Source organism: Astatotilapia calliptera, chromosome 7, assembly GCF_900246225.1.
Source record: "Astatotilapia calliptera chromosome 7, fAstCal1.2, whole genome shotgun sequence".
In the NCBI taxonomy this organism is placed as follows: domain Eukaryota; kingdom Metazoa; phylum Chordata; class Actinopteri; order Cichliformes; family Cichlidae; genus Astatotilapia; species Astatotilapia calliptera.
This window is the reverse complement of record NC_039308.1, coordinates 40,393,617-40,420,668: the sequence shown is the minus strand read 5'-3', so window position 1 is coordinate 40,420,668 and position 27,052 is coordinate 40,393,617. Positions and strand designations below refer to the sequence as shown.

General features: G+C 39.8%; 1 protein-coding gene across 1 annotated transcript; it reads right to left on the bottom strand.

The window, feature by feature from the left end:
* LOC113026220 (plasma membrane calcium-transporting ATPase 1-like) lies at nucleotides 1-26,366 on the bottom strand. Its single transcript, XM_026174742.1, has 19 exons — nucleotides 26,143-26,366; nucleotides 23,648-23,845; nucleotides 22,023-22,280; nucleotides 21,582-21,707; nucleotides 20,773-20,943; nucleotides 17,694-17,840; nucleotides 16,296-16,510; nucleotides 15,753-15,995; nucleotides 13,934-14,175; nucleotides 13,622-13,859; nucleotides 12,589-12,768; nucleotides 11,425-11,512; nucleotides 9,355-9,461; nucleotides 8,997-9,188; nucleotides 6,146-6,359; nucleotides 4,993-5,204; nucleotides 4,794-4,901; nucleotides 1,635-1,814; nucleotides 1-1,000 (listed from the first exon to the last, which is right to left on the bottom strand). Exons 1-19 carry the CDS (start codon nucleotides 26,336-26,338, stop codon nucleotides 617-619), a joined length of 3,699 nt encoding a protein of 1,232 aa, XP_026030527.1. The 5' UTR covers nucleotides 26,339-26,366; the 3' UTR covers nucleotides 1-616.
* Nucleotides 26,367-27,052: the final 686 nt, after the last annotated feature.

The following is a 27,052-nucleotide window of genomic DNA, read 5'->3' as shown; positions in this document are numbered from 1 at the left end:
CTGCTCTACTCTGAGCCCCTCCCGGATGGCCGAACTTCTCACCCTGTCTGACGTAATGCTTTACCAAAGTTATCCAGCTCTCAATGTCTATTTTTTGAAACTTTTAATAACTGTTTTTGTAACTTTTTCAATCTAAAACCACACTAAAATAAAATTCAACATTAAACACCTCCCTCAAAACTTTCTCTCTACAACACAAAATACTAAACATTTCAGTGACAGATCCTTAACAAAAAACTAACATGAACCATCACTACCGGCTCCCATCAGCTGGTCTGCTGAAAAACTGTAACATCCCACATTTAAAACTACATTAACAGAATATGTACACAATCAGAACTGATTACTCATTGTTCCCTGCACAAACAACATTCTCCTAAGTAACAAGAAGTTCATTTCTATTAAAAAAGGAAACAGTCTGTGTGAGTCGCTGTCACAGAACAAAAGCACATCTGGAAACATTTCTGCAGATGAACTCTTGGTTGGAACAATTTGGTGAGTCTCTTTTTAATTTTTTCCCGTCCATGGCTCCCAGAAGAACCAGAATTCTGACCATAAAAAACACAGTACGAACATACTTTAGTAACAGGAGGTGTTCAGGTAGGAGGGAGGGGCTTCAGAGTGAGGTTTCCAGACTGTGCAAGGGGCTTCCTGGACAGGGTGGTAGTCCTGCTGAGTTGGGAGGGACCAGTGCAGACCTGGAGATGTCCTTATGTAACGGGATGACACGGTCCAAGGCGTTGTTGTTCTCGTTGGGGGTGAAGGGGAGAGGCGGCTGGCTGGACAATCCAGTAAGTGGCGGTGGGATGAAAATAGAGTTTCGTTTGGTAGGGGGATCATCTTCACTCTCATTTTCATCGATGAGGGGGATCTGAGGTTCTGAGTCTTCAATACGGAACTCGGGATGATTCATGAAGTTGTGAATGGAACTGCGAGATTCAGGTGTCTCCAGACCTTCATAGGGAGACACACTGTCCCTGAAGGCCTTCACCACACGGATCTGGGAGATCAGAGACAGTGAGTCAACTCAGGTAGATCATTTACAGCAGCAGTCCCCAACCTGTTTTGTGCCACGGACCGGTTTATGCCTGACAATATTTTCATGGACCGGCCTTTAAGGTGTCGCGGATAAATACAACAAATTAAAACTAGTACCGGTACCGAAAAAAATAAGATTTATTCATAACACACGTGAAAAGACCCAGGAAAACTGAGTTAACGATAAAAACGATAACAAAATAACCAATAAAACCCCTGAAAACCATACATTTCACACCCAATCCTCAACTCTCGCGGCCCGGTACCAAACGACTCACGTACCAGTTCCGGTCCGTGGCCCGGGGGTTGGGGACCGCTGATTTACAGGACATTCAACCACATAGATTCTGACTGTTGATCAAAATAAGCCCAAACATAAGGTCCTACATCATTCAATCACTTTATTTCCTGTCTGACAGATTTACTCTGTAGTTTAAACTTCACAAATTGATGACATCACGATTTCTGATGGTAACAGTGGTTCAACAACCAGTTGAAATTTAAATCTCCTCAGAAATTTTTAACCAGATAATTATACAAAAGATATCTGGCAAAACACATGAGACACAAATGTATCTTTAAGCCTGAAATCGTACCTGTGTCTGGATGCGGCTCAGGCCGCGGCACCACAGGATGTGGCCTTTGCTTAGCTCGAGGTCTCCGTGGTCAACCACATCATTACCCTCATCGGACCCATCAGGGATCTCTTCCTGCAGTGTGGCATGACCTGCTGTCTTCAGAAACGTCAGCCACTTTGTCGGGACACTTGACACCAACTGACAAAATTAAAAAAAATATTGCACCTGTCAAAGATAGCAGCAGCGCATCCTGGACACCTCAATATGAAGATTTAATGCAACCATTGTCTCATGATGATTATCTGCAAAGAGGTCATTATTTCTTCATTCATCCATCCATCCATTCTCTTATTTATTTTGTTTATTCAAGTATTGTGGTATTGAGCATCCTACTCTTGTGGTCTATTATTGATGCATTTACTAGTCTGTTTTTTTTATTTCTGTTAACATAATGTAGGCTCAGGTAAAATTATGCCCATCACACTGAGGCGGGCAATGTTTACCAGTGAGTGTGAGTCTTTTTGAATGTGAGTTGTTCTTTTAACTTTATTTCTTTTTAACACCACTCCCATTGTAAAAGACAAAGAGTTCCTAATGACTTGCCTGATTGATTCACCGTACTTTAGTTTCAGTTGATAGTTCTTCGACACATTATGCAGATGTCATAGGCATGAAGTCATAGTGGTTATTTCTTTAAGGTCTGTTGGAAGCTTTAGTTACTGTTGGAATGTTTAAACCATTTCTAAACCATCTCGCAAGTCAGATTGTTTGAGCAGAGGAGGGATAGTGGATATACTGGACAAAGGAAACTGAATGGCTGTAGCTCAGGCGGTACAGCAGGTCATCTACTGATTGGAAGGTTGGTGGTTTGATTCCTGGCTTCCCCTAGACTGCATGCCAAATATCCTTGGGCAAGATACTAACCCCAGATTGCTCTCCGATGCATCCATCGGAGTATGAATGTTAGTTAGAAAATGTGCTGGTGCGAATGGGTGTGAATGGGTGAATGCACAAGTTGTGTAAAGTGCTTTGAATGCTCAGAAGAGTAGAAAAGCGCTATATAAGAACCAGTCCATTTACCATTTACCATGAATATGGAGCTATTAGCTAACAACACTGAGAAGATTCATGGATGTAGTGAAAGAGGACATCCACTGGGTTGATGTATCAGAAAAGGATACTAGGAATAAAATGAGAGGCATAAAGCGATCTGCTGTGGCTGGTCTTCTTTGGGACCAGCCAAAAGAAGAAGAAGGAATTGATTCGCAGCACTTGGCTCCTACTTGTCAATTTCTATGAAAGCAATAAGGGTAAACTTCATACAGTGCTTCTGTGTTTTGGCTTAGTTTAATCATGATATAGTGTAATATGTCATGTATCGCTGTTCTTCGTCAAGTTTGTATTTAAATAATTTTTTAAACCAACTGAGGACCAGATTACAGATTATGCAGATACACGGAGAAAATTGGAAAAAAAAACCCAAAAACAACACAGCTTTATTCCCAGCAATACAAAAACTAAACTGGGAGAAAGGAGAGACACACAACCATGAGGGAGATCGCAACACAGGACTGAGCGAGATGCTGAGATAAATACATAGAAGGATAACGGGGGAAGTGAGGACCCGCAAGGAACACAGCTGCTACAAATGAACACAGGGGAAGCAAAATAAAATACGCTGAACATGGGAACACGAGACCTTCACAATAAAACAGGAAACTGGGGAACATGACACAGGAGTGGAGGATGGATAAAAATTATGGAATAAAACACAAGGAGGGGAAACAAGGCACAAGAACGCATACAAACACATAAACACAAATGCACAGAGGGAGACACAGAGGGCAACGACACAAGGGAAAAATATTAAATAATCAAGGAACTAAACTGGGACTAGGGATGGGTACCGGTGTCCGGTGCCATGATGGCACCGGTTCTGACATAAACGGTAGTAACCAGACCGAAAAGCAGCGCACATTTCGGTGCTTTATTTCGGTGCTTTTTTTTCCTGAGCTGTGATACACTTTAGATTCTAGCCAATCATTTTACGTTTCCGAGGATAGTAGGCGGGGCCAGGTACGTACGTTCTGTTAGAGCAGAGCTACAGATTAAAAATGTCCAAGGCGAAGCGGTCAAAAGTCTGGCTGTACTTCACAGCAAAATATGCAAACTCAGCAGCCTGCAACAAGTGCTTTAAGCTGATACTGTGATACTGTCAAAGGAGGCAACACCTCGAATCCGATTAAACAGCTGGCGACGCATAGCGTTTTTTTAAAAGCCGAGAAATGCGCCGTATTTGATAGCTTGCTGCGAGACCTCACACCGAGCACATCTACTGCGGGTGGGTTGCCTGTTATGCAACATCCCCCAAAAACACGAAGAGGAGAGTCCTGGCCCCTAGCCCTGCCAGTGTAGCAGAAATGATGACGGCTGATGGTGGCAGCAGCCGTTCTTCTCTGCGTGAGTAGCTAATTTACGTTGAGCAGGCTAACCACGTTATTAAATTAATGCATGTAAGGTGAACTAGCAAACACCGTCGTAGTTACATGCGGCTGTCTTCTTGTTTGATGGCAGATACTCCCTTCACCCCGGCCAAAAAGGCAAAAATGACCAAAGAAAAAGTGGGAAACAGCTAAACATGAGAGGTTTTTGGACAAAGTTTGTGTTTTTTCCATTGTTTAAGCACTGCTTCCAGCCAAGAGTGATACCATATATGCCCCATAGCTGCAGAAAAGGCTAACATTGTTATCTTTTTACAAAAAAAACAGCTGAACATGAGAGGTTTTTGGACAAAGTTTGTGTTCTCCATTCTTTAAGCACCGGTTCGAGCACCGTTTAAGCACCGGCACCGTTTCAAAAGTACCGATTTGGCACCGGTATCGGATAAAACCTAAACGATACCCATCCCTAACTGGGACCATAAAAAACTCAAAACAGGATAACCAAGCACTATGGAAATAAACTTAAGACTAGCAACGAGAACTTACAGTATACATAGATCATAATACAAAATAACAAAAACACAGGAAAACTCAAAACGCTGGGTCAAATGACCCAGGACCATGACAATGTCCTGATACAAAAAACCTTAGAAATAAAAAAGTGTACTTTCTTTTTAAATAATCGTAACAGCAATCAATTTAAAAAATTTTCATTTTAGCAAAAACAGTTTCTTACCTGTCCCCACAGCAGACTGCCGAGGCCCAAGAAGATGCACCAAAGCCATTGCTCAAGGGTTAGGTCCACACAGCTAAAAGGTTTACCTCCAAACTGTACAATTATGAACTACAAGAGGACAGAGCAACAACATTATATGAAAATTCTTTTAATTCCATCGAGCCTGAACAGGCTGACGACTTCTTTTTTCCAGGGTTACCTGTGAGACGAAGGTTCCGAAGATGATGGAGCAGAAGATGGGGTTTCTGAAGACACCCTCAAAAACGTTTCTCTCTCCATGGATCTTGCGGGCATTAAACTCATTGAAGATCTGCATGAGGACAAAAGTATTGAACACGATGGTATAGTGCTCAGAGGGCGGGGCGTGAAGCGGGGCATTCCTGCCACTGTCGATGTCAAACAGCGTCTCACCTGTAAGGAGGATCAAAGGTCACTGAACATGAAGTCTGTATATTTTTCAAAAATGTTAATTTAAAAAAAAAAAAAAGTAAATACTAAGACATTTTCAAGCAATACTTTAGTGACATTTGCCACACAAAACCTATTAAAATCCCTTTAAGAATCAGCTTTCGTAAAGTTTGTTTACAAGGACAACAAACTACAAAAAGACACAAGATTATTACATATATGGACGTAATGTAAAATACAGTACAAAGATGTGTGACTGAAGGGAGTGCTGTGATAAACACTCAGCATCAACATTCATCTTGGCTGATCTGATCACACGTGGAGAGCCCTAAGTGTGTCAGTTCACACCTGGCATTGGAAGGTATCTTCACATTTGGAACTGAAGCTGACATTCATGTTCTGTATGCAAATAAACATGCATTATTAATGCATTACTTCCATTAGCAAAAGCTGTCCTGTTATATCCTTCCGCACCTACCAACCCACCAACTACAGTCGGGTTATGGAACTAATAATCCAGTTATTATTACCAGACCCGCAACCTGACCCAAAATTAAACCAAGTCATTCATCTTACTGCACTTTATTATTGCTTGTGCAGTAATAAAGTGCCCAGATCACCTTTATACATTGTTAAAAGAATATGGTCATATGTACCCAAACAATCTGGATCAAACTGCTTCCTCAGGATAACTTGGGTGTATTTACACCTGTATCTGTATCTTTCCCATTTTGATTGGTCCTGATTTGACTTACGCTGTGTCACCACTATTGCTGCAGTCACCTTAAGTTATAAATTAATGTGCATGTCATTAAGTGAAATAAGTATTTCATACCCTACAAACCAGCCAGAATTATGGACGGGGCCATGTACTATAAAATCTCCTAATATGGCGACCCTAACAAAGAAGGGTAAAACTGGTCTTGTGTGATGTGTTCACTGACCAGCAAAGAGTAGGGTGAAGATTATGGTCAGCTGGTAGACGCCATGTCCCAGAATGTTCTTCATCATGGTGCGGGAGATGAGCGGCTTCTTGCGGCCGTATGGGTTCCTGAGCAGCAGTGCCTCAGTCGGTGGCTCCGTGGCAAGGGCCAGCGAAGCAAATGTGTCCATGATGAGGTTCACCCATAACATCTGCACAGCTTTCAGAGGAGAGTCCTGGAAACATTTTTTGTATGGTATTTAGAAGAGGAAAATCATCCGTTAAATCCAAAAAGCATAAACAGACAGAAAAGGCACCTATGAATAAACATTTACAAACAGAATTTCAAATTATGGTTTTGATTATATACACAAAGCATTAATTAAAAATATTAGGATGGGAATTGGTATTGAGAATTTAGTTTGTTAATTCTCAGGAATTTTCTTTCCAAGCTCCTTAGACAATTCTCGGGAAGGATATTGATTGTGATGTTCTTCATGTAAGCATTCAACATTCAAGAGGTTCCAATGCCTTTAGTAGTTTAGAACTCACGTTGTAAACCCATAACCATCTCTGCAATAACTTAAGCTTTAAACGTTGCTAAACTCTGATAGGTGCATGGAAGTAATATCATGTCTACTAATTTCTACTCATCCAACCAAAATAAAATGTTCACCCAGTTTGCCTGAATCATTTTCAAGTGATCTCGTCTGGTTGTTGAAGTCAAAATAAAGTCAACTCAAGTACTTCTGTACTTATTTCTATAGGACATTTAAAACAAGCTTACCTGACCAAAATTATACACAACGGTCACTAAGTCACGAATAAATATGCACTAAAATACACAAAACCATAAACCTCAATTGTAAAAACCATACCTCAAAATCTTCTCATTCTGAATTTATGATGTAAAATGCGATATATGCTATATTTTATATGTTATATTTTATATGTGGCTGCACATATGTGGCAGACACAGTCCAAACCACCAGTATGTCAGGGGTCTGCCCCAAGGTCATCATCCTTCTTTTATTGTGGATTAGTAGTAGCTGTACTCTGAGTCCCTCACAAATGACTGAACACTTCACTACATCTCTAAGGGAGATCCCAGACACCCTTCAGGGAAAGCTAATTTCCCACTTAAATCTATGATCTCATTCTTTTTGACACCGTCCATAGTTTGTGTCCATGGGGCAGGGTAAGAATGTTATTGCACTCTGCAGTCACATGCTTCACCGCAATAGGCATCTACAACATTGCAGATGCTACACCTGTTTTTCAGTCCACTTCCCACTCTTTTATTTCTTCGCCTGTAAACAAGAGCCCAAGATACTTGAACTCCTCTGGGGAGGCTGTAGCTCAGGAGACAGAGTGGGTCCAATCCCTGGTGGTCCAATCCCTGTCTGCTTCAGTCTGCATGCCAAAGAAACTAACCCCAAGTTGCTGTGTGAATGTTAGATAGAAAGAGCTTACAAAGAAAGTACTTGTGTGAATGGGTGAATAAGGCAAGTTGTATAAAGTGCTTTGAGTGCTCAAATAGAGTAGAACTAGCACTATATAAGAGGTGCAGTGCATTTACCCAGAGGAGGCTCTCCAGCTGAGAACCATTGGTCTCAGAATTTGATGTGCTAATTGTCACCCCAGTCACTTTATACTCACTGCAAGGTATTGACCCAGGTAGTGTTCAGTAAGAGTAATAGAATTGTACCATCTGCAAAATGGAACTGGCCATGTCTGATACTTGGCTGCACTTAGAAATTCTTTCCATAAAGGTTACAAAGAGTACAAGTGACAAAGGGCTCTTTCTTATGCTTACATCTCCTATATAATATATCCAGTTATACAGGACGTATGGGATACTTCTGGCTCTGGATACTCTTGTTAATCTATTCACACAAGCACCTTTTCTATGTCTGAGTGCTTTCTAATGTTCATATACATTCACATTTTAATGAACATATCAGAAAAAACAGTGTTAAGTATCTTGCCCAAGGATACTTTGGTATGCCAACTGCAACAGCCAGGTATCAATCCACCAATCTTCCAATTAGTAAATAACCTGCTCTACCTCCTGAGCCCCACCCATCCCTTACCCCAGATGAGAGCTATGGCTTATGATCGCAATTCCTGGTGCAAGGTGCACTTAAAAGCACCCACATAGTTAGACATGATATTAGCTAGGCACAGAAGTCCAATAACAGCACCACTTGGGTTCAGATCCAGCAGGCCATTCCTCCCTGTCACACCCTTACAAGAGTCACAGTCATTACCCAAATAAGCATTAAGGTCCACCCGCAGGACAATGGATTCCCCAGTAGGGGCACCTTCCAGGACCCCACCCAGGGATTCAAAAATACTCTGAGCTCTCATTAACTATATTGGCAGAAATGATTTAACAACCATTTAACAACCCAATGGTACACAACCACTTTCTTTCTATCTCACACACAGCAACTTGTCCCAGTTTAGTGACTGCCCACTAAACTGGGATATACAAATATACATAGTCTCCACCTCCAGTCCAGAGCTGAATAAAGTACAAAGCTTCTCCAAGCGACTGGTTCCAGAACTCGAGTGCTGAGCATACATTGAGGTAAACACAATTATATTTAGCTAGTATCTCTCACTCTCAAGCTCTGGGTCATTCTTCATCAAAGAAATGATATTTCATGCACCAAGAACTGTCCCACTTCTTGCAGTGGGGTTCACCCTCTATATTTATGCAGACCCAGTTGGGTTTTAGCCATTTTACTCCAAAGTATTTACAGAAATTCCAAGAAAATTGCATTTTAAATTTTAGCTAAATAAATGTACAGTACATATGGTTAAAGTCAGTCACAGATAGACAGTGGAGGTTTTCAGGTGGCTCTGACCTGGGTGATGCAGGCTCCGGTAAAGGCCACAATGACAGCAACCACATTGACGGTGAGCTGGAACTGCAAGAATTTAGATATGCTGTCGTAGACATTCCTGCCCCACATAACAGCCTTAACAATGCTGCTGAAATTATCGTCTGTCAGGATGATGTCAGACGCCTCCTTAGCCACATCCGTCCCTGCGATGCCCTGCAGAGCATAGCATGTATGCTAGTTTACGAACCTATCGTTATTATCAGTGCAAATAATATTCAATATTTAATAGCATTTAATATTAAACACCATTGCAAAAATGCTATAACAACATGTAACTAAATGTTAAAATACATTGACTTTTGATGACTGCTGAAGTTACCATAGCAAAGCCAACATCTGCTTTTTTTAGGGCAGGACCATCATTTGTTCCATCTCCAGTTACTGCAACAACCTGCCTCTGCTCAAAGACTGTGCTGTCAATAATTCCTGAAAAGACAAGTGATATGTGTTATAATCAGAGATGGGCAGTAACGCATTACTTGTAACGCGTTACTGTAATCGAATTACTTTTATCAAGTAACGAGTAAAGTAAGGGATTACTATTGCAAAAACGGTAATTAGATTACCGTTACTTTCCCGTAGGAACGCTGCGTTACTGCGTTACTAAAACCGTGATTTTTTTTTTGCGAGAATGTCTCATGACAGTGACATAAGCAAGTGCGACTTCGTGGCAACAGCTGTGTGCCGATCAACAGTGGATCATATATCGAGTGTGGGAGAGAGTATGAGCGTGCAGCGTTTAAAGCGTGGAAGTACTGACCTTACTTTAAGTTTGATTCCATAAAAAGTGACAAAAACATTAGCGTCTGCTGTGCGTGAGAAGAAAACTTCTTTTTACAGCGAAAAAACCCCCTAAACTTCCGAGCAAGCACAGAGTGTGCTACGACGTAATGGGAAATTCACAGAGAAACTCGCGGATTCTTCCACTGACCGCTGCGGCACACCTGCACCAGGGTAAACCTCCCTACGCCACTCCTGCTTTACAGGTGAAAATAGAGCAACAGGACCGCTAGTCTGTGACTTTATTTATTTTCTGCTGTGTTTTACTTGCATCTATTTGAAAGAGTGAGTGTAAACACACACCAAAATATATTTTATGTGCTGGAATGTGCAGAAAATAGGTTTAAATATTAAACAAATTTCTTCCAGTCAGAGAATGTTGCATATAATTAAATTTTTTGCTTGATGCATAAAGTTAAAAGATTACAACTAATAAAACAAGTTTTAAAAAGGGACCTTTCCATTTGATTACATTTTGTATGATCGATTCAACCCGTTCTCACTCCCAAAGCGTAACATTTTACGCTAGGTGACAAATCGTCAACATATTACGTTTTCGGCTACCCACCACGTTCCTAAATGACGACCTCGGAAAAAAGAGGAAATATGAGAACCGTCTGGACTCCATCTACACATGTTCGCTCTTTTTCTTCAAATCACTTAGAAACACGCTATTTAACATCATTATAGTCCTGGTTAAGATCAGGAATAAGGTTATGGTTAGGGCTAGGGATAAGGTTAGGTTTAGGGCTGGAATACAGGGCTGGAACGTCTATTACCGCGGGAGCGTCATTGCACTGGATTCCAGCCATAACCCGCCGCGTACCATAAGAACGCCGAAGGTCTCCTTTCGCGTTCCTCAGGAACGCCGCGGGACGTGACAAAACGTCGACATGTTACGCCTCGGGAGTGAGAACGGGCTCAATTATGTAGAAAAAGTGGAATTGGGCTGAAAGATCTATCGCTTTATTACCTATTCAGGTTGTAAATCGTGTTTTTAAAAAGTAACTAAGTAATTAATTACTTTTGAAAATAAGTAATCAGTAATTAGTTACTGATTACTTTTTTCAAGTAACTTGACCAACACTGGTTATAATGACTACACATTTTTGAGCATTAATAAGGTATGAGTAAATACTTTATTCATTATTTGTAAAGCATTACTCCTGATAGAATCCATTTTCAAAATTACGTTTTTAGAATGCTTAATCAATATTTCTTTGGATCTGGATGTAACTGATAAATGAAATGTTAAAAATGGGTGTTTGCTTTTCTTTTCTTTTGACTTTTAGAGGCTTGGTTACAAAACTAAATGCTTTACAAATAATGAATTCAATAATTACTAATACCTTACTAATGTTTAACAGTGCCAAAGGATCAACTTTAACATAAGCTGCCTTTCAATTTCTTTCCACATTTTCTTATATTTACTTTGTAAGGTTTAATTTCTATTGCTTTTAATATTCATATTTATGTAACTCAAAATGAACCTTCTTGTGTACAAATTTTCCTGTAAACATAAATTGTCCTTCTCTCAATGGTTCAATCTACCCCTTGTCACTAACTGTCTCCTGCCCCACCCCCCCTCTTTGATCCAGATGTGTCTAACCTTTGACCAAAGTGTGTTTGTCCGTTGGAGATGATCGAGCGAGGACTCGGAGCTTGGGCCAAATCTTATCAAGACGTTCCTGCTCAATCTGCAAAACAAAAAGAGAGAGAAGACCAAAAAAAAAATCTATGTTTTAACGGCAGAATATTGATTTAAATCACTGTTTGTCCGACTAATTGTGCTGACCTTCCAACCAGATGCAGCATATGCTTCCTCACAATTTTCAAGGGGATGAGCAGATCATTGAGAGGGCCTCTACCTTACCATAGAATAACTGTTGTTGTTCAGATAACTATCATTAACTGAGGCTATGTTGATCAAATCAAATTGAATTAAAGTTACATCTGTACTTCACATGAGTAGTTATTTTTTGTTGCATAAAAAGAGACGAACGAGGCAAAACTTTGTGCCATGGTCAGGGGTTAAAGTGGGCCAGTGTTTTTTTGTTTTTGGCACAACACCAGAACAACTGCAGTTGTCCTGCTACCCCTTCAAAAGAGTAGCAAGCATAAATAAATGCAGCTTCTATCAACTGTTTGTCTGTGCATTTTGTCACACAGTGCTTCTGCTGCCTTAAGGTCCAGCTGATTGTATTTCACAGGCGGAGAATGAGAGCTAACTTCACTCAGAGATGGAGAAAGAAAAGAAAGACAGGACAGAAGTGGAAGATCATAAGGTAAGGACTGCTCAGTGGCATAAAATGGAGATTTAAGATAAGATAACCTTTATTAGTCTCACACGTGGGAAATTTGTTAAATTTAAAGCTTACATATAAGTCCTCATGTTTTTAACATGTGACATCATGTTTTTCTCATACTGTGAAATGTGCAGCAAAACAAACTAATGCAGACAAACTGTTATTAAAGGCTTTATGAAAATACTCTGCTGTACCTTTGATTTAAAGTGAAGGACAGTGAAGAAAAGTGTGTGTGACTGGTGCTTAGTGGCAGCACTGGTTGGCTCACGAAGCATAAAAATGGAGAACAAACCAATAGACTAGTCCTTATCACATTTGTAACAGTGAGCCAGGCCATAATGGTAAGTAAATGCATAAATGCACATCTCACACAGCATTCTAATGTTTGTGTTTTTATTGTGTCACTTTTCTTATTTTCACAGTCATCTACTGATCAGTCAAATCCTCTTTCTTTATGTTTGTCTGACCTCTCCCATTTCATTGTGAATGCGTCGGTTGAACTCTTTGCCCTCCAAACACAGGAAATCATCTCCAGGATGCAAAATGCCACATTTAATGGCAATTGCACGGGCAGTATTGATATTGTCTCCAGTCACCATGCGAACAGTGATTCCAGCCCGCTGGCACTTTCTGATGGCTTCTGGAACCTATGGAGCAAAATAAAAGAAAAAACATGCATCTAGTACGTGAGCTTGATTGGAACACTGAAAAAATAAAAGGTTCGAACAAAGAAAAATACTGACTGACTCACAGCTAGTTTTTGCAATAATTATAGTTTTACAAACAATGAAATGTTGCTGACAAAATACCGGTCCCATGGTGTCTACAGAGTTTCTGAATTATTGTAGCCAATGATCCAGTCTTTCAGACATCTGTACTTTAGCTCAGAGGTGTCAAACAATAGGACAGAATCTACCCAGCAAAGGCCCCAAACCAGACCACTGGATGGCTTTGGAAATTTTGAGGGAGGGCAGATTTGGGACTTTTAACCATATTTTCATTGGTTTTACAGTGTTTTGTTCTGATAAGGACATCCACAACAGCTATTCATATTACACCAAAGTAATTAACTAATAGATAAACAACATCAATTATAACACAGAGAAGTCCCTTTCTACTTTAGAAATTTCTATTTTTTACAGTGGGTCCTCGGGGGGGAAAGAGACATTGTATAGAAAGTGTAATTTTACATATTTATTTGTGCTGACAGATTTCCTGCATTTACTACAAAAGAATTTCTCTATCATGTAGAAAAACTGAGTTGTTCTGTTGAAATTCCACATTAAATGGGATTAATTGTGTAGTTAAATATGTTTACACTGAAAGAAAGAGGAGTTTCTCTGGTTTGGCCCATTTAAGATCAAAGCTGGCCCACAATGTAAAATTACTTTGGCATCCTTGTCTTATTAAACATGCCACAATAATGTTAAAATAGACAGATCTTTGCTAATAGCCAATATTCTAAAGACTGGTTTGCCTGCTGTCTCTGTGTTGGCATACCTCAGGTCGTACTGGGTCCTCAATGCCAACTACAGCGATGCATGTGAGACCTGTTAGTATGTGGGCCTCATTGTCCCAGTCAGGCTCTCCATCAGACACAGGAAAATCTCTGTAGGCGAGGCAGATGGTCCTCAGTCCCTCAGACGCCATTGGCTCAACCACCTTTTTAACCAGATCATCTCGGTCGCGATGTTTGAAGACTTTGACATCACCACTGGCCGTCAAGATCTTACAACATCTGTAAACACAGAGATAGTCATGTGATCATCATCTTACTGTGTACGGCTGTGTGAGTACAAGCAGTAAACTTACTTCTTAAGCAGGATCTCAGAGGCACCCTTGCTGAACATTCGGTAGCTGCCATCATGGTTCTTTAGCACAGTGCTCATGGATTTTCTCACAGAGTTGAAGGTATAGACCTTAAAAAGTTTCTCCTCGGGGGTTTCGTTGCGAATGGCCTGATAGTCTCGGCGCAGGTCGAGGGTGAATCCCAGTAAGGCACATTCAGTCTTGTTTCCCACCTGGCGAGGGAGTCCACCATCCCTCTCTGGAGGCTGTGAGAAGAAACATCGGGAAGTTAAGTCTTTAATGAGAAGTCTGATGTACACAATATGACAACAGCACACATAATGAAATGATACAGCAACAATCAAAAGCTTCAATACACAACTTTCAACAACAAGGTTTTAAAGTTAATTTAAAAATAAAAGTCAGTTCATGTATAGCCTTTTTATCTTGTATATGTGCTTATGTATGACTTGTGTCTGATTTCCCGCCATGTTGTGTTCTTTGCTGTAATTTACAGCAGTAAAGGCTTTCAGATGCTGTTCATCTGCTGTAGGTGTTTTAGGGTTGACACTTTTTCTTTTGTCCTCCACTTATCCAGTTTCCTGAAAATTTTTAAGGACACACTGTGCTGAAACTAGTACTTTTGGTTAAAAATGACTAGTTCATGCCTGCCAAACTGTAAATTCAAGAGTTGTCTTGTGGCATGCTAGTCTTTAATACAGTGTCTGGTATGAGAAAACACATTTAGTTGTATTTATCTGTTGTTAAATTTGGCATTTATTGGACTTTCTAATTAAATTTTATGTTTATAACGTAACCACATGAATTTTTAATGCTAGACTGTTTTCAGTCTGAAAACTAAGCACAATTAGATATCAATAAACTTACTATTCTACGTACAAGAAAAACAGCCTGTCACTATCAATACAACTGTAGCTGCAGCTGTAAACTAGATATTTCATCCTTGACAGTCAAATAATGATCACTGTCTGAGGTTCAATTAAAATTAATTCATTTCAGTTTAATTCTGTTTTATTTATGTAAGGCACTTTATATAGTAAGGTAAAGAGCCTGCAATAATGTTTTCCAGGGTAAATAGAAGATTTTATAAATTTTTCACAAGGGTAGCTTTCTGTTGCCTTTTAGTGTACTTAGTTCTTCTGTCAAGACAGCCCTGAACATGGCAAAGGCTGAGCGCTATATCTGGTTTCCTGGGCAGAACCAGCTGGCTGCCCAATGTAAAGTCAAAGAATTTCTCCAAGGGATTAATAAAGGATAACTTAAACCTATCTGTCAGTTCACAGGCTCTCACATTCATTAGGCGACTGCTTGGGGATTCCAAACCCCAGGCTATGCTGCTGATCTTTTAAGCTTGAAATAATTGTCAGACAAATTGATGTAATTTATAGTGATACCTTTAGCAAAGAAAACAAAATGTCAGCAAAAGAAATGTACATATAATGTCTTATTTGAAAGTATAACTAACCACATCTAGGTCTCTATCACGATTCAGAATATTATACATACTTACACACACACACACACATATATATATATATACATGTGTGTGTGTATATATATATGTTCATGTCAACTATATATATATATATACACACACACACACACACGCATATGTATGTATATATATATATATATATTAGATAGATAGATAGATAGATAGATAGATAGATAGATAGATAGTGTAGCTGAATCGGTTTCCTGTCTGTGTGCTATACAGTGGATCCAGGAGACAGTAATCCAATGAGTCCTGAACTGCTGTGTTAGTCAACCTGCACTGCACTCCATTCAGCTTCCTGAATGAACTGCTATTTTTGCAGCTCACCATAATCTTGGTGGTGTAGGCGCAGTTGACCCCGATGCCCAGGACAAGCAGGTCCAGGATTTTGGGAGGGATAAGGTCTGGCTCTGGCACCTTTTTGTAGTAGCGTTCCCCGATGTAGGCCTGCACCACTGTCATGCGATTCATAGTCAGTGTGCCCGTTTTATCAGAGCATATGGCAGTGGCATTGCCCATTGTCTCACAGGCATCCAGGTGGCGGACCAGGTTGTTGTCCTTCATCATTTTCTGATAAAAGACAAGAGCCATGTTACCAGTCTGTGGGTTTTATTTTGAATCAATCAAAAGAGCTCGGCTTGATCCAAGTTTGTCTGACGAGGGTTGAAATATTCCATTATTACTTTTGAAGTCCGGGTCATTACTACAATGAAAGAGGTGGACAATAAATAATTCTGTAAAAGTTGCACAAATACTGTGTGCTGCAAAAAAAGAATAGATCAAATATCTATCTGGCATGTTTCATCAGGCTAAATATGTTAGTTTTATTATAGCAAACATTTTTTAATTTCCCTTAGAAAATAAACAGACCTTGACTGAATAGGCTAGGGAGATGGTGACGGCCAGAGGGAGGCCTTCAGGTACAGCTACCACAAGCACCGTCACACCAATTATGAAGAACTTGACCAGAAATTGTATGTAGATGGGCACACACTCAGGGAGCCACACAACCCCCTGAATGCAGAATGTATCGATCAGGAAGCGAGTGATGAGGATGATGACAGTGAGAGTTGACATGAACAGACCTGAAGGCAAAGACAGGCAGCGAAGAGAACAGAGGCACAGACTTTAGTTCATCTGTAGAGTTAATTGTGACCATAACAGATTAAGTGAACAGTGAGTTAAGTTCAAATTTGTTCTGGATCTATATATCTGCGTTCATTTCCACTGAACCATCTTAAAAATGCATACAACAGCGTTCATATGTTCAGGCTTTATCAGCCCCCAGACAAATATTAAGCATCTACAAAACATTTCTTCCTCTACAGTCACTCCTATATAATCACATCCTTTATGTACAATGCAAGGGCTCCACAGGCTGTGGTCACACTCACTATGGACAAAATATAGTCCTTGTTTAAAACAAGTTGTTTTAGCTTCACAACTCCTTTGAACCTTTTTAAGTGGAAGATTTAAACAAAAACGTTCAAATTCTGTGAAAATACACTTCAGGAATACAAATGTCTTTCTCGGAAATGACACTCGCAAGTTAAAAGACTTGTAAATTGGAAATGTATAAACAGTGATTCGCATGAGGAAAGATTAACTAATTTCTGCTGGAATCTTTGGATGTGAGCCAGTGCTACTGCAAAGGTGCAGTTTTTGCATCCTTTACAAAATTAGTCAGACGTCTGCTGCAACGTAGAAAAACTTTACATCTGCTCTGAAACTCTCTTGGCAATCTAGGTTTGTTGTTACTTCTGATCTTGAATATTGGATTAAAGGAGATTTTTCAGGAATTACTTCCTTTTTTGAGATGCTTAATAAATCACATCCAACATGATCATCACATAAGTTGTTCTCATCAAAGCCATGGATTCTAGTGTTCTGTTAGAACTCTTTGTTTTGTTCCTATTGTTTGTGGTTGTTCTTCGTAATCTTAGTAGCTTCCCTTGCATGCGAGCGTTCACTGAAAGATTTTTGTACAAAAAAAGCAGCTTTGCAGCTAGTCATTTTACATATTTGCCTAACAAGTAAAAGATCCCTGGATCATCTCCAGTAAGGAGACACAGATCCGATTGGGTTGCATCCAGAAAGACATCTGGTGCAAAACTCTCCCATTTCAAACATCCAGAGCGACGTGCTGTAGCAACCCATGTCTGCCAAATATGGACATCACGTCAAAAATCAACGTTAAGTGTTTCAGAGCACAGTGATGTGTGGTCTCTAAATCTAAATTAAATCTCAATAATCAGACTCTGTTTGTACCTGCTTTGCCGATCTGCACAGCCAGCTTAGTTAGCTTCCCCTGGAGGACGGATTTCTCTTTCTTTGCAATGTGTTTTTTCTTCTTCTCTGGTTCTCCCTCACCATTAAGTGGCTGCATCTCCACGGATGCTCCGTCCTTCTTCTCCCCTACAGGAAATCAAAAGAACAAACAAAAGAAATCCAAACACTTGAATGTCAAAACAGTTTTTCTCTCGTAAACTGCCCTCAGAAAACAGTGTTTATCACTAATACGCTATTAAATAAAAATTTAAAATTCCATTCAATTTTATTTTATTTACATTGTGCGAAATATCAACAATAGTCACCTCAAGGTGCTGTGTATTTTAATGCACAATAATAAAGAGAAACCCCAACAATCAAACAACCCCCTTTCAGAAAGCATATCTGCAGGTGTATATATATATGTGAGGGTGCTGATCCCATCTCGTAACAAGGTTATTAGTGGACAGGCAGGCAGCCAGCAGTAGGCAGAAGAAGAAAGCAGCTGCCAAGCTTAAGCCCAATAATCTTCTTGGGCCTAATCATAGAGTCAGGAGCACCTGCTGCTACTGCTCAGACCACAGGGCCAAACACACTACACCATGTGGGACCACAGGGAGACAGGAGGATCTGTCAGGACCATGGGAAACTCCAAAGGAACCAAGAGTCTAACTGAACTACCTATTATAAAGTATTTTTTGAGGGGTTGGATGATTGAAGTAACCTGACAGAAAATAGAAGCTTTTCATGTTATACTGAACACTGAGTTGCTAATTAAATGTGTTGTGCTGTTATGCAGATGATACCCCATAATAGTTATTTATGAAATAAGATGGCATAAATCAATAAATTAAACTAGAGGCAAAAAATAAAGATCAGAATTCTACTTCTGAATTCAGGGCTGAGGTTATTGTATTGGTCCATAGAAATCTTGAAATTATATCAGATACAGATACTCTTAGGCTGGACAATTCTGTATGTTGTTCCAAAAAGCCCTGAAAAGCCTGTGCAGTGAGAGTACTCACAGGGATGAGAAAGAGATCATATTTCTCTCACATTAGCTTTTCCCCATTGGTTCCCTCCCACACGAAGTCTTTTAAGGTCAGGCCCAATCATGTCTCTTCTGTGGAGCCAGTTTGCGTTCAGGAGACCTTTCTACTTTTGAAATTAGGCTTCAAATTTTCCTTTCTCTTAAAACTTAGTTAAGGCTAGATGTGGTCACCATGAACCAACCCTGAAATATACCGCTGTAGGGTCAGGATGCTGGTGGACTTGATACAGTGAACATTTCTTCTCCACTGTTTTGTCCTGTCTATTTAAAGACTGCTTTTTCTCCTCTCTTTCACCTCACACCCAACTGGTTGCAGCAGATGGCTACCTCTCCCAGAGTCTTCACCTTACAATACCAAGTACCTCGAGACAACTGTTGTGAATTGGACATGATGTACATAAAACTACACATCAACAATAGATGATAATTTTCCAAAGTCTAATATTCAAAGACTGCATGTGATTTCATTCAAAGAACTGTAGGAAAGGTAACCATGATTTTCAGCCTTACCTAAACAGCCTTAAGCAACCAAAACTAAGTGGATTCTTTAACTGATAAGCTAATACGGGATAATTGGAAAATATCAGATATCTGTATTTTTGTAATATAATTTAAGACTCATGCCCTAAAATATTTCTATCCACATCATCCTGTGAAATTTAAATATGGGACAGTACTCAGACCATGACTAATGATGATTCACAGGAGCACAGACTGGGAAAGGCCTCAAGTCTTTGACCCTCATAAATGTCATTGATGTCACACATTTGACCAAGAGAACTGGGTCCAGTCAAAGAGGATGAGGAACGAGCTGGTTTCTACGTGGCTCCTCAGTTTCCATTCTCCACAGAACACAGAAGCGCACAGCAGCACCCATACTGCCAAAACATATTAACTGTTAACATTATTGCTGACACATTCGGCATGGACAGATAGAGGTATGGATGCTCTGGAGTTCACTACCACAAGAAGTCGATGATCAAACCAGAGATAGCTTTAAAAACAAATTGAAGCTCTGCTGTTTAATACAACCTTCACATCAACTCATTCACACAGACAGTGATGGCATATTTGTTTGCCTACCTTTCTTGCCTTTGTCTTCTTTTTTGCCTGTAAAGAAGAAACATTTAATAGCCGTTAGTCATGCAGCACTCCTCTTTCTCCTCCTTCACTACATTCATAAATCTTTTCTATCCTTCCTCACAAAAAATATTCTTAAATTTGAGTTTATAAACCACTAAGTCTGCTGTGGCAAATGCAGGTATTGAGTCTCCAAAATGAGCAGGTTGTGTATAAATTTCGTTGGCTGGTTTTGTTGCTAATCCCAAGGAATTGTTGCTCGGTATTCTCTTTTCAGCAGGTGAGCTGTAGTCTACATAATCCCCAATTTATACACCCACGTAGTTATTAAAGACCAAGGTGTTCTTAAATAAATTACTTAATCGATTAATCAATTAATCAAAAACCACATAATTCATTTATCACTGGCATGAATTTCATTTTCATCTTCCATTTCCACTTTATTTTTCAGGGACCATGTATGAACAGAAAAAAATGAATCTTCTAAGAGAAAATATGCATTGTACCACGTTTAGCTACTAGCTAATTTCGATCTGCAGGCCATATATAAATTTTTGTGTAAATATGAGGAAGCAGCACAAATTGATGCAAATAAATTCATGGGAATGCAGGAAATTAACACTTTTTCTGTGAGAAGACCATGCATTGTTCTGCGTCTCTGCTGCTCTTATTAAAGCCATGCCTACACACATACATGACTAACCCACATACTCATACATAAAGAATGATTAATAAATTATTAAAACCTCCAAAGTCAACTGTTATCATTGTTAGGTGTTGATTGGTGTTAGCAGTTTTGCACACATAAACAAAGGAGTAGTACCTGAGCAGGAGAGGAATCTTTTGCTGTGGGTTTGAGCAATAGCACTCCACATGTGGACAACATGTTTTAGATATAAGTAGAACCACACTGGCATGTCAAATAGGATTCAATTCTACTGAACTTACTTTTCTTCCCCTTTGAATCTTTCCTTTTGTGTTCCTCTTTTTTCTTGTCTTTCTTGTCCTCGTTGTCACCTTCATCACCAGCACCAAGCAGGGTGAAGATTATTCCACTCTGAGAGTTCACACCCACAGCAGTGACCACCATCTTGCCAGAGCCTTCCATCACATGGGTACCTGAGAAAGTGAAAATGAAATATTTCACCAAAAAAAAAAAAAAAACACAAGTCACGTTGTATCTCGCTTAACAGGGTTGAGCATGGTATTTTGTAAAAAAAGGAATGCTCTTCACATCTTTAAAATTAAGTGCATTTTTTAATGGCCTACGTGTCTAGATGGAGAGAGAAGATGATTTTATTAGCCAACTGGTACCCCATTATATAGCTCAATTGACTAGTAATCAACAATTAGACTGCATTTGAAATGTTATATCCATCAGCCTCTGTGGGCATATGAAGCCCAGTATGTACCACAGAGAATTCTGGTCTAGTTCGTTTGCTTTCAAATTGTAGTTTTTATTCACTATAAGGACTAAAATAATAATAATAATAATAATAATAATAATAATAATAATAATAATATTAATAATAATAATAATATTAATAATAATAATAATAATAATAGTTTGTTATATGTATTGGATTGAGGCTGTAAGAACAGATTTGATGTTCCCAATTTAGGTGAGAAAATGAGAGAGGGTAGTCAGAATTAAAATCATCTGGAAAATCATCAGCCGTAATCGTCTCCAACAATGACAGCACAGGTCACAATGGTCTTGGCTGTAATTTAATGTGAAATAGTGTAGAGTGATGCACCTGACAGCAGCATGGGGTCTTTGTCAAGGTTCTTCTTGACATGATCTGACTCTCCGGTTAGAGAACTCTCATCAATCTTCAGATCGTTGCCCTGAATCAGGACACCGTCTGCAGGGAGGAGGTCACCTGGAACACAAACACTCAGGTCATTATGTTACATCACTGTTATGTCATCTGCTTGCCACATGCAGTCATACAATGGTTAGTTATTATTTGAAAATAACCATTTAAAAAAACTAATAACGCTGTTGTTGGGTTTAAACCTTCGACCATCACAAAGACAACATGGGGATATTGTGTAGAAGGATACAATCATTTTTATATTTGACTGCAGAAGTCAAGATTTAATAGTATCAGCTGTTTATTTGTTAGTAATACCAAACTAAATGTCACCAAATGTTAGTAAAGTGAATTATTACACACATGATTTTGCTTCCTCACCATATTTGACTTGTGCAATGTCACCAACCACAATCTCGGACACTTTGATCTGGATCACCTGCCCCCCTCGAACCACCGTGAACTTCTGCTCCTGCTCGATGCGGTTCTGGAGGCCACGGAACTGCTTCTCTTTGCTCCAGTCATTGAAGGCCGTCACGAGCACCACACACACCACAGACAAGAGGATGGCAGCGCCTTCGATCCATCCAGCCTCTGCCTCGCTCTCATCATCCACGCCGCCAGCTGCACTGCCACAGTCTAAACAGAGACACATCAGCTAGAACTTTTATGATCATTTTTCAGTTTCAGTCTTACATGACCTTCTGTCTGTTAACAGTGCCTCACATGCCAGTTTCAAACACAAGTTGACATTTACTCAACTGTTGGGTGCACCATGGTGAAATCGCAGAGTGCACAGTGAAAGTAGCCATAACAGAAATGCCAGGAAGGACCAGCACTTAACATTGTCTGGAGATGCATCGTATGGACTTGTCAGGAGCTTTCAGGGTTTTATTAGAACTGAAGCTCAGAGCTAGTTTGGAGAAGCTGCAGCTTGTTAGATGAAGTTGATGTTAATTATTACAGCATTATTATTATTATTATAATTACAGTGACAATGACAGATGAACCAGGTATATCATTTGAAATGCATATGTGTGTTTGTCCCTCTGCACAATAAAGTCAAGCTGAGCTTTCATATACAATACAGGACATTTTATTAGGTATATCCACTGAACTGCTGATTAACGCAAATATTTAACCAAGCAGATTGGCAACAGCTCAATGACTTTAGCTGGATCTACTGTGATTTTCCCACACAACCATTTCTAGGGCTCACATAGAATGGAGAAAATTTCCAGACTCCTTAAAGCTGATAAAAAGGAAACAGTAACTCAAATAACTACCAAGGTACAAACAAAGGTATGCAGAGGAGCATCTGTTAATGCACAACACATTGAACCCTGAAGCAGATGTGCTACAGCTGCAGAAGATAATACAGCTGGGACTATATGTGCATACGCTCATCAAAGGTGGTCAAATAAAGACTGTAAAATATATTTCCTGATCTAATGAGTCTCAGTTCCCGGTGAGACGTTCTGACGGTTGGGTCAGACTTTGCATAAATAATAGAAAAGGTATGTAATGGTGTGGGGGATATTTTCTTGGTACACTTTGGCACAAACAGAGTATCATTTAAAGCCCACAGCCTTCCTGAGACTCGCTGCTGATAATCTCCATCCCTTTATGCCCATTGTGTAGCCAACATCTGATAGCTGCTTCCAGCAGAGTAAAGAAGCATTTCACAACTCTGGGGAAAATGTGTGATGCCATCATGTCAATATAGACTGAAATCTTTGAGAATTGTTTCCAGGACCTTGTTGAATCTACTTCATGACAAATTACAGCCAAAATGGGAACTGGCCTAACACCAGTACCAGGAAGACTACTTTGCTGAAATGTTAGTGTGGAAACCAGTTCACCTTCATACAAGCTCATTACACTGATCACATGATGGACTCTAACTTTTCTAATGATCAGATATTGACCCGTCACAGCTCTACTACTAAAAATGTTGAGGCATACTCATAGACTAGTTTGCTTTTCAAGTAACGAAAACTACTCACTCTGTCTCTCAGCATCTGGTGGATGATAGAAAGAAAGGCCTAGTGAAATGATGGCTGCCACCTCCAGGATGATGAGTGTGACATCTTGCAGGGCTTCCCACACTAACTGCAAAAAGGTTTTTGGCTTCTTTGGAGGGATGATGTTAAGTCCAAACACCTCTTTCCTTCTGTCGATATCTTCCGATTTTCCATCTAAGCCTGCAGTAGGAGACACAAAGATAAAATGACTCCATATTCGTTCAGCTGAACATGGATCACACCTTCAACCTGACATGTATTTAGAACTAATTGATCTGTTTGCTGTCTGTTTTACGAGGGGTGAAACACAACTGTTAGTTCACAGTGTATTACTTGTTCAAATGTGTCATCAATATCACATTTTCAGATTGATCTTTTAAATGCACGCTCAAGATGAATTTGATCTAGGTAGCCAAAGATGTAATAAGGCAACACTGTGGCCTATGATGTGCTCGATGAGAATGCATTCAAAAATCAAATAAAAATAAAAAAACAACCGATGAAATATACAGTGATGGTATTGCCTTGATGTCTTAAGAAAGTATCATAAACTGATACAGATTTGCATCTCCCTCTGGATCCAGAGCCTCAGCTAATGTATGTCGTGGAAGGAAATTTTCTTCTTTGGAGAAGCTATAGTCTCAGATGGCTCTTGTTCTAAATGTAACACATCGGTTATCACACTTGGTGTTTGTGTCTCTTCAGTAATATTGTGTTGTGCGGGAGCAAAGAGCAGAGCGGTTTCCCCTCTGTGGAGTAGAACAACATGTCAGGACACACTCCGATCCCCTAAGAGACACTGCAGCTGCTGCGTGGCTGCAGCTGGCTCCGTCAGTTGTAACTGGTTTTTAACCCAACATTTCTCTTCATGTTGTCTGAAAATGAAACACAGTGAGCAGAGTGCTGTGCATTCTCCGAATGTTTAGGTAAGTGGGATTACACTAAGAGTTTATGTCATCTGTCCCCAGCTGTCAATACAAAGAGAAATAAAGCAGCGGAATGGATTTTCCAGTCAATTCAACCTGCTGCTGACATTTTACTCTCAGCAGGAGTCGAAGCACTGAAAGTGTTTACCGAGCGCGTGGAAGACGGACAGACTGAATGAATTAATAATGGGGGGGAAATGTCAAAGGGCAGACGTATGAGACAAGCTCAGCAAAGACAAACCTAATGCGTTGTCTGTAGGTCACTATAAGACACCCTGTGTGGGTCAGTATTCAGATAAAGTTTAATAGGAAACCTTAAGTTAAAGTCCAACTTAGGCACAAAAAAGCAAAAGAAGCAGAGGCATTATAAACAAGAAACGCTGACTTGAGAGAAAGCTCCAGAGGAGACAAGCTTCTCATTTCAGAACAAAGTCAGCAAATATTTTGAGTAAATGAGCAGATTTGACTTGTGGGTGCTTTAAGAAAAGGAAAATAAAAGTGAAAGATAAAACTACTAAACACACCTGAACACTAACTAACTGGTAAAAGTGGACTGGCAAGGAGTGTGATTTTTCCAGTGAACAGTCTAATATACTTGTTCACAGAAGAAAGAAATTTCACGATTACATTAAGAAGAAAAAACACACATGTAAAATAGATTGTTGACATCCGATCCACAAATAAATAATTTGAGCTACCCTCACTGTGAGCAAGTAAACCAATCCCTGTTTAAGACACACTGTTATTTCCTCTTCTTCTTCTTGATGAGCCACATGTTTGATTTGGCAGAGATTTATTGCCAGATGCCCTTCCAGAGACATTTCTCCCCATTTGTCCGAGCTACACTGGAGTTGCCCTCACCTCCAACAACATACATTTATGGTTGGTTTACACAACTTGTGTATGTTTGTGTATGCATGTGTAGCTGTATATATCCACATGTGCTTGAGAGTCACCATCTACCAGGACCAAATTCCTTGTATGTGTCCGTGCATATACATGGCCAATAAACGTGATTCTGATTCTGATCTTTACAGCTACAGAAAAAATAGAAGAAAAAAACACTTTTATCCCCACTGCAACGAATCCTCTACTTGAATATTTTTGAACACAATGTGCTTTTCTCTGCCCAGAAACTGACAGAGAGCAGAGCAACAGGAGCTGCAGGTCACAGATGACTTTGACCATCACACAGTCAACAGTCCCTGAAGACTAATGAACCTAGTATGTCCTCTGCTGTTTTAATGATGCCCACGCCGGGAGGGGAGGTCAGTGAGTCAGTAGTGAAGAGTTCTAAATTTATTCAAAATCATAACTTTGAGGTGTATGCAGAAGTTTGCACACCCTGTGCTTGCTTCACATTTAATGCACTGTTACTTTCCTTAAATGATTTTTTAAAAATGAAGCAAACTGAGTAGCCTGTGCAAATGTTTGAGCTCTTAATTTAATCTGAAGTTTAATCTTAGATTCACATCTGTGATACTGTGACGCTGCAACTAGGAGTCAGTTTTGTAGGGACACAAAGGAAATACAATTTCTGAACATATTTACCATCGACAGGTGACGTCCTCAGCCGGGCGCACAGTCCATTAACTTCACTATAAGATTCCTGGATTCTAGCAACTGCCTCCTCTCCTCTAAGTTCCATGAGGGAGCGCAGCTCCTGGACTGAGCAGCTGAACTCTGCATCGTGGTTGGCCTCGCCACGTCGGACATATTTGGACCCACTAAAAGAGTTGTTGGTCATTTTTCCTTTCTTGGGGACTCAGCAGAGGCCTTCTCAAATAGACTCAGTGGTAGGCCTGAGGTACCGATGTAGCCTGACAGGGACTCTGTGACTGTTGAGAGAAAGATAAGTCCTGATAACATCAGGATATACGCTGTACTGCAGAAAGAATAATACACTTATTACCACAAAAAAGATGGGATTGGACAGGACGGTGACATCTCTGGTATGATTTCTTGGAAAGTAAAGGTTTGCACATTCTACACATTGCATATGATGAATTTTAATTCGTATACTTCTTATGATTCTACATCTTCAGATTTGTTTTTTTATAAATAAATAATGTCAAAAAAAGTACTTTTTGCAATCCCAAGCAGTTCATTTCAAAATATCATCATTGTCATCATGCAATACAAGTTTTACTTCACTTCATTTCAGCTACCTCAAGGTATTTTAAAAGATAGAAACTCTACAAAATCAGGGTGGAACTTCCAACAATCAGATGAGCAGCCTCCAGTGCAGGGGTGCCCAATCCCGGTCCTCGAGAGCTACCGTCCTGCAGCTTTTAGATGCATCCCTACTCCAACACAGCTGAATCAAATGGTTTGATTACCTCTTCAGCATGCCATCGTGTTTGGCAAAGGCCTGATAACAAGCCATTCATTTGATTCAGCTGTGTTGGAGTAGGGATGCATCTAAAAGCTGCAGGATAGTAGCTCTCGAGGACTGGGATTG